Source organism: Salmo salar, chromosome 19, assembly GCF_965601325.2.
Source record: "Salmo salar chromosome 19, fSalSal1, whole genome shotgun sequence".
Classification (NCBI taxonomy): Eukaryota; Metazoa; Chordata; class Actinopteri; order Salmoniformes; family Salmonidae; genus Salmo; species Salmo salar.
The window spans coordinates 75,325,515-75,337,864 of NC_138309.1; the positions used below are offsets into that span (position 1 = coordinate 75,325,515).

Sequence of the window (12,350 nt, forward strand, 5' to 3'; positions counted from 1 at the left end):
ACAACTGATGTACTATTTTCCTTTTGTACATTTCATGTCATCTCTTCAGTTTTATTAACCTGTTTCAACTGTCCATCTACTAGCCAGTCATAGTGCTCCCCTCCCCACAGACCTCCCCTGGTCTCTGAGGTGATTTAACCAGCAGGTATCGAAACCAGATCCAGATCCATCATTTACGCTTCCATTCCAATCACGTTTGCTGCATAGTTCACTGTAACCTTTCCAACTTAGGCTCTGTGCTGTAATAAGTCCCCTGTTACTATGTAGGGCAGACAATGGACCTTGACACATCAATTGTTTTGTGTATTTTGACCCCACGGCCCGGGTCCAGGATCAGAGCACACACACCAGGCAGAGAGCTGATCCTAAATCAGTTCAAAGGAGCGGAAAAACTGTTAACATGTTTTGTTAGATCTGTATTATTAAGAGTAATCTTCCTTTTTGAATCTTTCTTTTTGGACTTATTTCTCAACACATTGCAAATGATATATCAACTATTGCCGTTGGTTTGAAAAGGACAGGTGCTGCTGTTCGATGCTCATACAATTAGACATATACAGGAATCTAAGAAAGCTCTCGCCCTGTCGTCGCACTTTCTTCTGTTGTACGGAATACTGTAGGTTATACAGACAATCCTGTTCAGGTTTTTTTGCCGAACACTTCAGATCAGTGAAAGGTTTGTGTGCAGTATTTAAACAAAACCAAATTTAGATTCAAATGTTTTCAAGGCTATAACTATTATGGGCAATAAACTGTTGAATTTTTAAATATCCACAGGAAAGTGCAAACTTAACTTTTCAGATTTTATTGAAAAATATAAATATAAGACATTCTCTTGCACAACAAAAATTGACTGGTTGCTCATAAGTTTATTAACAAACTTAAATAACATAACATACAATAAAACTTAATTTCCTAAGCCTATAAGGTCTACCAAAAAATGTGTTCATATCTTAAAGAAAAAATCTTGTAAATGCTACAGTTTGGATTGAGCACTTTAACAACAGTAGCCTAATATAAATTAACAGGACATAGTTTATCTTGCATGATATAGGCTACAATCTGATAATTACACAAGTCATGTACAAGCCCATTTAGTCTCCATCGTTGGAAGTTAAAGCTATAAAATAAATCATTATAAACAAAGATGGAAAAGCAGCACTATGGTATAGATAATTGTGTTTTGAGCTACACGTAAAAACAAATCTTTGGCGGATGGATTGATGCAGTTTTCATTTCCCGAAGATCTCCATCATTTTTCTGTTGCTATGGGCTTGTTGCTGTAACTGTTCAGCTCTGGACATCTCCATCATCTGTCGAAGCATGTGGAACGTGAGATCTAGAGAAATCGGCGGGTCGTCGGACCTCCTCCCCCTCTCCATCGAGTCGTCGAGCTGGTTCGCGAAGCCGCTGATGAACCTATTGATGTCCCCAACTTTGCCTTGTAGAAGGCGCTGCGTCAGCTGGAGCTGCAAGGCTCTGTTGTAGACCGCTGGGGAGCCCTCGGGGTGCATGACTTTCGGTGCGGACGCGGCAGAGTTGCGGTTCCCGTTGCCCAGTCGGATGTAGTATTCCTCTCCGAGTCGGGTCAGGAGGGGAAGAGACTGTTGCTGCGCGTCGGGCTGTGGAGCGGTGGAGCGCTGGACATCGTCAGGGCTCTCGACAGCTCTACATTCATAGCGCGGTAAGAAGGCAACCAGCAGAACCACTGTGGTGACAAGTAAATTGAGCTTCATGTCGGGATCAACAGGAATCTAAAAAAGAAAGGAGCCAATTAACTTCACGTCTCCTCTCAATGATGATTATTTCTGTACAATACGTTCATGCGTAATTTGTGCGTAAAATGGAGAGGCGAGTTGCTGGATAATATAAAATAAATGTGCATGACTTTTATGTAAAAGTTTTCAATTGTGATGAGAATGCACTGTCTAGAATTTTAAACTCTGGTCGTCTAGCATTATCGGACTAGGAATTTACAGCTATAAATAAATCAAATAGAATATGTAAATTCAAAGTAATCCATTTAGTGGTCCATAAATCCAGGGGTTGATGAAATGTCCACAAAATCACAAGGAGAGCTAACAGAGAGAGACTATATGATTTATGATCTTTCAGTATCCATCAAGTTAATATGAAAAACTATGAACAGCCCTTCATGTTGAAGAAAAAATAACATGTAATGTCACCTGCCGACAGACAAATGTAAATAAAAGTTTAAAATGAAGTATGATATATGAATGGACTTGTTGCCAACAGAAAAGGTCTCGTACCTTCAGTTGAGCCGTTGTGTGTCTTGGAAGATTTTAGTTATTAGTTGAGAGCTGCCTTCCTCTTCCAGTAGTGTTGTTCAAGAAATTGTTATAAGGTGTTCTTCAAAGAAAGGACGGCAGTTTGGATTTATATAGCCAAGACCCGCGACAAGTGTTACGCTCTGAGCTCAGAGATTGCGTCTGCGCATGTATGTAACTTGAAGGAATGCATCTGTGAAAGTCTGGGATAGTTTGAATGAGATGAGTCATAATGTTTGTGTGTGTGTGTGTGTGTGTGTGTGTGTGTGTGTGTGTGTGTGTGTGTGTGTGTGTGTGTGTGTGTGTGTGTGTGTGTGTGTGTATGTGTGTGTGTGTGTGTGCTTTCAACACAGACAGGCTTGGATGTGGACATAATTGTTTGTCCATACCCACTAGGCACACACAGTTGAACATCTAGTTATAATTTACTTTCAATGAGTTGTCAAACGTGAAATAAACAAAATATTTCACCATGTCATTGAATTTAGGTTAAAAGAAAAAAAGACTAAATGCCCTTATGTTGAGGACTTTTTGCAAATCCAATTCCTTTTCCGCGTTGATTCAACGTCATCATAGATTTTTTGTTGTTGTTGTAGAAATGACGTGGAAACAACGTTGATTTAACCCGTTTTTTCCCAGTGGGTAATTGATCTTTATCTCAGTGGCTGGTCTATTCTACAAGAAAGAGCCTGTATAATAATGTTATGCACAAGACGTGTTCAGAAAATGGACAGAATTGTAATTTTGGTGGGGCACTTCTCATAATGAATCTCAGTCAGACAATCAAATGCCAGACTTTGTGCCCTGAATTCTAAATTGGAAATAAAATAGTGCTGAGCCTTGATTAATATTTATAACAGATGACCTCAGAGTAAATTCTAAATTAACATAATTGTACTAATTAACTTCAAGAAGCACAGATGGGCCCAAAATGCACCTGCCCAACATTTCATGGCAATATGGTAATCCCTTAAAATGTCTTAAACAGAATGTTCAGAATGCTATAGGAGCTTACTAGAGCTCAACTCAGCTCAGCTCAAATGCATATGGCCATTTTGAAGCATTGTCTGTGGATTACAGCTTTTCAACTTTTCTTAAACATGATTATTCACCAACTTAGATGTGCACTGCACAATGTAAGCAAGGGACCCTTTCTCCCCCTTTGACCTGGTTCCTCTCAAAGTCTCCTCCATACTTTACCATGGGCAGAAATAGTATACATACTGTACATACTGCACTGCAGAGCAACACTCACCAATCTCACCTAAGCAATGACATTACTGTTTGTTAACATTCTCCTAACCACTCCAGATGACCTGCGTTGTATTCTGGAGGTGAACCTGCAAACATCTCAGTGTGTGACAGAGTGAGGGGCGTTCACCACCACTAGCAGCAGCAGCGTTCCTCAATGATTCATTACTGCTGAACACATGTACGTCACTAGCTGTGTTACTCCTGTCTTTTCCCCCCACCAGCCCCACCAGGCCGTCACCTCACCCAGACAAGTGCCAGGGCCTCAAGTGACGCTCACAAGATGGAGTGCTTGATCCAAGTTTCACACTGACCGCCATTAGAATCCCAATCGGCTCCATAGAGATCACAGACTCAATGTTTTCATCTCTCTCTCTCTCTCTCTCTCTATCTCTTTCTCTGCCATTCTGCTTCCACATACACATATATATATTTTTAATTGTAGTTTAAAATGTTAATTTTGTGCTATTGTCCCTAAAATCTAGATGTCTAGTCCTTAGGCCCCCACATTTTGCCATGTCTTTCTCTGTCACGTCATTTAGTCAACTGTGGTATGAAAAGCTGAGAAAACAATATTTCCCATCTGTGGTTTACAAAGAACCCTAGGGACTAATGCAATGAAATAACATGAAAAGTGGGTTCTTTCCCGGAATAGCTTAACGTTATTACATTTGATAACAGCATCCATCTTCTGACTAAGGTGACGGTCTGACAGGATAACTGTAGAAAATGGGACAAGTAAGGATTTCCAGTTCCCGAACATAATTGCAAATTTGACCATGATGAGTTGAATACAGTGATGTAGCGGTGTTGTAGCGGTGTTGTAGCGGTGTTGTAGCGGTGTTGTAGCGGTGTTAGACGGTGTTATAGTGGTGTTGTAGCGGTGGTGTAGCGGTGTTGTAGCGGTGTTGTAGCGGTGTTGTAGCAGTGTTGTAGCGGTGTTGTAGCGGTGTTGTAGCGGTGTTGTAGCAGTGTTGTAGCGGTGTTGTAGCGGTGTTAGACGGTGTTACAGTGGTGTTGTAGCGGTGGTGTAGCGGTGTTGTAGCGGTATTGTAGCGATGTTGTAGCGGTGGTAGACGGTGTTATAGCAGTGGTGTTGCAGTGTTGTAGCGGTGTTGTAGCGGTGTTGTAGCGGTGTTGTAGCAGTGTTGTAGCGGTGTTGTAGCGGTGTTGTAGCAGTGTTGTAGCGGTGTTGTAGCGGTGTTGTAGCGGTGTTGTAGCGGTGTTGTAGCGGTCTTGTAGCAGTGTTGAAGCGGTGTTGTAGCAGTGTTGTAGCGGTGTTGTAGCGGTGTTGTAGCAGTGTTGTAGCGGTGTTGTAGCGGTGTTGTAGCAGTGTTGTAGCAGTGTTGTAGCGGTGTTGTAGCAGTGTTGTAGCGGCGTTGTAGCGGCGTTGTAGCGGTGTTGTAGCGGTGTTGTAGCGGTGTTGTAGCGGTGTTAGACGGTGTTATAGTGGTGTTGTAGCGGTGGTGTAGCGGTGTTGTAGCGGTATTGTAGCGATGTTGTAGCGGTGTTAGACGGTGTTATAGCAGTGGTGTTGCAGTGTTGTAGCGGTGTTGTAGCAGTGTTGTAGCGGTGTTGTAGCAGTGTTATAGCGGTGGTGTAGCAGTGTTGTAGTGGTGTTGTAGCGTTGTTGTAGCAGTGTTAGACGGTGTTAGACGGTGTTATAGCGGTGGTGTAGCTGTGTTGTACTGGTGTTGTAGCTGTGTTGTAGCGGTGTTGTAGCGATGGTGTAGCAGTGTTGTACTGGTGTTGTAGCAGTGTTGTAGCTGTGTTGTAGCGGTGTTGTAGCGATGGTGTAGCGGTGTTGTAGCGGTGTTGTAGCTGTGTTAGACGGTGTTGTAGTGCTGTTGTAGCTATGTTGTAGTGGTGTTGTAGCGGTGTTGTAGCTCTGTTGTAGTGGTGTTGTAGCGGTGTTGTAGCGGTGTTAGACAGTGTTGTGGTGGTGTTGTAGTGGTGTTGTAGTGGTGTTAGATGGTGTTATAGCGGTGGTATTGTAGCGGTGTTGTAGCTGTGGTGTTGTAGCGGTGTTATAGCGGTGTTATAGCGATGGTGTTGTAGCGGTGTTATAGCAGTGTTGTAGCAGTGTTGTAGCGGTGTTGTAGCTGTGTTGTAGCTGTGGTGTTGTAGCGGTGTTATAGCGGTGGTGTTACAGCGGTGTAATAGCGGTGGTGTTGAAGCGGTGTTGTAGTGGTGTTGTAGCAGTGTTGTAGCGGTGTTATAGCGGTGTTGTAGCAGTATTGTAGCAAGGTTTTAGCTCTGTTGTAGCAGTGTTTTATGATCAAATCAAAGTTTATTTGTAACGTGCGCCAAATACAAAAGGTGTAGACCTTACAGTGAAATGCTTACTTACAGGCTCTAACCAATAGTGCAAAAAAGGTGTTAGGTGAACAATAGGTAAGTAAAGAAATAAAACAACAGTAAAAAGACAGGCAATATACAGTAGCGAGGCTATAAAAGTAGCGAGGCTACATACAGACACCGGTTAGGCAGGCTGATTGAGTTAGTATGTACATGTAGATATGGTTAAAGTGACTATGCATATATGATGAACAGAGAGTAGCAGTAGCGTAAAAGAGGGGTTGGCGGGTGGCGGGTGGCGGGACACAATGCAGATAGCCCGGTTAGCCAATGTGCGGGAGCACTGGTTGGTCGGCCCAATTGAGGTAGTATGTAGATGAATGTATAGTTAAAGTGACTATGCATATATGATAAACAGAGAGTAGCAGCAGCGTAAAAAGAGGGGTTGGGGGGGTTTGGGGGGCTCACAATGCAAATAGTGCGGGTAGCCATTTGATTAGCTGTTCAGGAGTCTTATGGCTTGGGGGTAAAAACTGTTGAGAAGCCTTTTTGTCCTAGACTTGGCACACCGGTACCGCTTGCCATGTGATAGTAGAGAGAACCGTCTATGATTGGGGTGGCTGGGATCTTTGACAATTTTTAGGGCCTTCCTCTGACACCGCCTGGTGTAGAGGTCCTGAATGGCAGGCAGCTTAGCCCCAGTGATGTACTGGGCCGTACGCACTACCCTCTGTAGTGCCTTGCGGTCGGAGGCCGAGCAATTGCCGTACCAGGCAGTGATGCAACCAGTTAGGATGCTCTCTATGTTGCAGCTGTAGAACCTTTTGGGGATCTCAGGACCCATGCATAATCTTTTCAGTTTCCTGAGGGGGAATAGGCTTTGTCGTGCCCTTTTCACGACTGTCTTGGTGTGTTTGGACCATTCTAGTTTGTTGTTGATGTGGACACCGAGGAACTTGAAGCTCTCAACCTGCTCCACTACAGCCTCGTCGATGAGAATGGGGGCGTGCTCGGTCCTCCTTTTCCTGTAGTCCACAATCATCTCCTTAGTCTTGGCTACGTTGAGGGATAGGTTGTTATTCTGGCACCACACGGCCAGGTCTCTGACCTCGTCCCTATAGGCTGTCTCGTCGTTGTCTGTGATCAGGCCTACCACTGTTGTGTCGTCTGCAAACTTAATGATGGTGTTGGAGTCGTGCCTGGCAATGCAGTCGTGGGTGGACAGGGAGTACAGGAGGGGACTGAGCACGCACCCCTGTGGAGCTCCAGTGTGGAGGATCAGCGTGGCAGATGTGTTGTTATCTACCCTCACCACCTGGGGGTGGCCCGTCAGGAAATCCAGGATCCAGTTGCAGAGGGAGGTGTTTAGTCCCAGGATCCTTAGGTTAGTGATGAGCTTTGAGGGTACTATGGTGTTGAACGCTGAGCTGTAGTCAATGAATAGCATTCTCACATAAGTGTTCCTTTTGTCCAGGTGGGAAAGGGCAGTGTGGAGTGCAATAGAGATTGCATCATCTGTGGATCTGTTTGGGCGGTATGCAAATTGGAGTGGGTCTAGGATTTCTGGGATAATTGTGTTGATGTGAGCCATTACCAACCTTTCAAAGCACTTCATGGCTATGGACGTGAGTGCTACGGGCTTATAGTCATTTAGGCAGGTTGCCTTTGTGTTCTTCGGCACAGGGACTATGGTGGTCTGCTTGAAACATGTAGGTATTACAGACTCAATCAGGGACATGTTGAAAATGTCAGTGAAGACACCTGCCAGTTGGTCAGCACATGCCCAGAGCACATGTCCTGGTAATCCGCCTGGCCCCGCAGCCTTGTGTATGTTGACCTGTTTAAAGGTCTTACTCACGTCGGCTACGGAGAGTGTGATCACACAGTCGTCCGGGAACAGCTGATGCTCTCATGCATGCCTCAGTGTTGCTTGCCTCGAAGTGAGCATAGAAGTGATTTAGCTCGCCTGGTAGGCTCATGTCACTGGGAAGCTCGCAGCTGTGCTTCCCTTTGTAGTCTGTAATAGTTTGCAAGCCCTGCCACATAAGACGAGCATCGGAGCCGGTGTAGTATGATTCAATCTTATCCCTGTATTGACGCTTTGCCTGTTTGATGGTTCGTCACAGGGCATAGCAGGATTTCTTGTAAGCTTCCGGGTTAGAGTCCCACACCTTGAAAGCGGCAGCTCTACCCTTAAGCTCAGTGCGAATGTTGCCTGTAATCCATGGCTTCTGGATGGGGTATGTACATACAGTCACTGTGGGGACGACTTCCTCGATGCACTTATTGATGAAGCCAGTGACTGATGTGGTGTACTCCTCAATGTCATCGGAAGAATCCCAGAACATGTTCCACTCTGTGATAGCAAAACAGTCCTGTAGTTTAACATCCGCTTCATCGGACCACTTTTTTATAGACCGAGTCACTGGTGCTTCCTGCTTTAATCTTTGCTTGTAAGCAGGAATCAGAAGGATAGAGTTGTGGTCAAATTGACCAAATGGAGGGTGAGGGAGAGCTTTGTACACATCTCTGTGTGTGGAGTACAGGTGATCTAGAATTTTTTTCCCTCTCGTTGCACATTTAACATGCTGATAAAAATTTGGTAGAACTGATTTAAGTTTCCCTGCATTAAAGTCTTCGGCCACTAGGAGCGCCGCCTCTGAGTGAGTGGTTTCCTGTTTGCTTATTTCCTTATACAGCTGACTGAGTGCGGTCTTAGTGCCAGCATCTGTCTGTGGTGGTAAATAAACAGCCACGAAAAGTATAGCTGAAAACTCTCTAGGCAAGTAGTGTGGCCTGCAATTTATCACAATATACTCTATTTCAGGCGAGCAAAATCTAGAGACTTCCTTAGATTTCGTGCACCAGCTGTTGTTTACAAATATGCACAGACCACCCCCCTCGTCTTACCGGAGTGTGCTGTTCTATCTTGCCGGTGTAGCGGATATCCCACTAGCTGAATATCCATGTCGTCATTCAGACATGTTTCCGTGAAACATAGGATATTACAGTTTTTGATGTCCCGTTGGTAGGATATTCATGATCGTACCTCGTCTAATTTATTTTATTGTCCAATGATTGCACGTTGGCGAGTAGTATTGACGGTAATGGCAGCTTTCCCAGTCGCCTTTGCCGGGTCCTGACCAGGCATCCGGCTCTTTGTCCTCTGTACCTGCGTCGTTTCCTCTTACAAATAACGGGGATGTCGGTCCTGTGGGGTGTTTGGAGAATGTCTTGTGCGTCGTCTTTGTTGTAGAAAAAAATCTTTGTCTAATCTGAGGTGAGTGATCACTGTCCTGATATCCAGAAGCTCTTTTTTGCCATAAGATACAGTTGCAGAAACATTATGTACAAAATAAGTAAAGAATTACGCAAAAAACCCCACATAATAGCACAATTGGTTGGGCGCCCGTAAAACTGCTGCCATTTCTTCAGGCGCCATTTTTTAGCTCTGTTGTAGCGGTGTTGTAGCAGTGTTTTAGCTCTGTTGTAGCGGTGTTGTAGCAGTGTTTTAGCTCTGTTGTAGCGGTGTTAGACGGTGTTGTAGTGGTGTTGTAGCAGTGATAGACGGTGTTTTAGCTCTGTTGTAGCGGTGTTGTAGCAGTGTTTTAGCTCTGTTGTAGCGGTGTTAGACGGTGTTGTAGTGGTGTTGTAGCGGTGATAGATGGTGTTTTAGCTCTGTTGTAGCGGTGTTTTAGCTCTGTTGTAGCGGTGTTAGACGGTGTTGTAGTGGTGTTGTAGCGGTGATAGATGGTGTTTTAGCTCTGTTGTAGCGGTGTTTTAGCTGTGTTGTAGCAGTGTTTTAGAGGTGATAGACGGTGTTGTAGCGGTGTTTTAGCGGTGTTGTAGCAGGGTTGTAGCAGTGTTGTAGAGGTGTTGTAGCGGTGTTTCAGCGGTGTTGTAGCGGTGTTAGACGGTGTTGTTGTGGTGTTGTAGCGGTGATAGACGGTGTTTTAGCTCTGTTGTAGCGGTGTTAGACGGTGTTGTAGCGGTGATAGACAGTGTTTTAGCTCTGTTGTAGCGGTGTTTTAGCAGTGTTTTAGCTCTGTTGTAGCGGTGTTGTAGCAGTGTTTTAGCTCTGTTGTAGCGGTGTTGTAGCAGTGTTTTAGCTCTGTTGTTGTGGTGTTGTAGCAGTATTTTAGCTCTGTTGTAGCGGTGTTAGACAGTGTTGTAGCGGTGATAGACGGTGTTTTAGCTCTGTTGTAGCGGTGTTGTAGCGGTGTTGTAGCTCTGTTGTAGCAGTGTTGTAGAGGTGTTGTAGCGGTGTTTCAGCGGTGTTGTAGCGGTGTTAGACAGTGTTGTTGTGGTGTTGTAGCGGTGATAGATGGTGTTTTAGCTCTGTTGTAGCGGTGTTAGACGGTGTTGTAGCGGTGATAGACAGTGTTTTAGCTCTGTTGTAGCGGTGTTGTAGCAGTGTTTTAGCTCTGTTGTAGCGGTGTTGTAGCAGTGTTTTAGCTCTGTTGTTGTGGTGTTGTAGCAGTATTTTAGCTCTGTTGTAGCGGTGTTAGACAGTGTTGTAGCGGTGATAGACGGTGTTTTAGCTCTGTTGTAGCGGTGTTGTAGCGGTGTTGTAGCTCTGTTGTAGCGGTGTTGTAGAGGTGTTGTAGTGGCGTTGTAGTTGGAGACCCTAGCCTTAGAGTAATGTAGAAGAATCCCCCTCCTAGCTCTTTCGTCCCTCATGTAAAATATCTTTGCCTCTATTGACTAACTGTAAATGTAACATTTTGGTGTATGTAGCCCAAAGTCCTGCTTAGAGGCCCTCAACGCCCTGCCAAGGAAAATGTCTAAGGGAGTCACTGTCCCTTAGAATCTTCATCGTACTACACAGTGTGTAATAGTGATTTCCTCCTCTCTCTCCATCTCTTCCCCCCCTCTCCTCCAGGGGAGGTGTCAGGTCCCATCATAAGAAGCACATGCTGTCTGACACAAATAGAACACACCACCATGTCAGACGGGAGGTGCGAGCGATTTCGGTCATCAATGGGCTAGTTCGTGTTGCACGGCCCGGTGCCCCGGGTAGGTGGAGATTTCATGCTACGACCAAACTCCACCCAACCGGGGCACCGGGCGATGCAAAATTAACTCGCCCCATGTCACCTCACTGTCAAATCAGCCAACCAATACACCATGTGATGCAACACAGGAAGGGCTCAAGGCCCGAATTATGGAATCACTTGCCATGTTTTCTACAGTATGGTAGAAGTTGATCCAACACAGTGGTGAGACTGACTACAAGGACATTACTATGGGAGAAAGAGAGACACTGGCTCGCCGTAAGTCTTTGGAGAGCATCGGCTACATTAAATAGCTTTAAGTGAGGACACTAATTCACCATGGCAACAGATGCCGCTTAAATGATGATCATTTGCTTTCATAATTGTCATGTGAAACAGACTGAAGGTACATTGCACTTCACTGTGAAGTGGTGCAACACTAATAACTAGATTGCTTATTTGTTTTTGTGTGTTTGTTTGTGTGTGTTTGTTTGTGTGTGTTTGTTTGTGTGTGTTTGATTGTGTGTGTTTGTTTGTTTGTGTGTTTGGTTATTTGTTTGTGTGTGTGTGTTTGTTTGTGTGTGTTTGTTTGTGTGTGTTTGTTTGTGTGTGTTTGTTTGTGTGTGTTTGATTGTGTGTGTTTGATTGTGTGTTTGTTTGTTTGTTTGTTTGTGTGTTTGTTTGGTTGTTTTTTTGTGTGTTTGTTTGTTTGTTTGTTTGTGTGATTGTTTTTTTTTTGTGTGTGTGTGTTTGTGTGTGTTTGTTTGTTGTCCCTCTGGCTGTCGTTTTAGGCTGTTGAGTGATTCATTGCTGTGTATTTTTTACATTTCACAGATCATGTCCCTGCTTTGTTTGGTTAATTACATGCACATTCCAGGTAAATGCTCAAAATAAACGAGTGTCAAATACAATTCTACACATGCATCCTTGAGGACAGGTAGATTCATTATGTACAGGTAGGCCTGCTGATCACATGATTTTGAACAGCTGAATTCATTAGATATCAACTCCCAGTTGTCAGTCACAATCTGTTATAATCCATGGGAAAATGTTCAATAATTATTGTATTTGGTGTTAATCTTCAATACAGTCCACTGTAATTCCCCTTGGTAAACCCAGCCATTCAGGAGCTTATAATGTCTCTGTGTATTGGTTCTAGACCTCTAGGGAAAGCCACTCAGTACTCTGTCCTGATGAATACCCTCTCTTACAACCTTAAATGTAGGTAAGCCGGATCTCACTCACACACACATATGCACGCACGCACGCACAAACACACACACACAAGCTCTCATTATTGACATCAGAAATAGACTCAGGTTCCAAGTTCTGCACTTGGTTTGTTTGTTTAAATCATTATTGAGGGGGTAGTTCACTTCCTTGAAACTCAAATAAAAGAAACTGTGGCATGCTGCAGTGTGTGGATGTGAGGTGTTTCTGGCTCTCTCTCCATCTGCTATCATTACTTCCTGTTTCTATGATTCTCCCAGGGGATTGGTGGAGATCTCTAGTGACTCTA

The 12,350-nt window shown here is 44.3% G+C and overlaps 1 protein-coding gene across 1 annotated transcript; it reads right to left on the bottom strand.

Moving 5' to 3' along the window:
* Positions 1-789: 789 nt before the first annotated feature.
* LOC106579547 (corticoliberin-1) lies at positions 790-2,373 on the bottom strand. The gene is made up of 2 exons (XM_014159556.3): positions 2,271-2,373; positions 790-1,754 (listed from the first exon to the last, which is right to left on the bottom strand). Exon 2 carries the CDS (start codon positions 1,734-1,736, stop codon positions 1,233-1,235), a length of 504 nt encoding a protein of 167 aa, XP_014015031.1. The 5' UTR covers positions 1,737-1,754; positions 2,271-2,373; the 3' UTR covers positions 790-1,232.
* Positions 2,374-12,350: the final 9,977 nt, after the last annotated feature.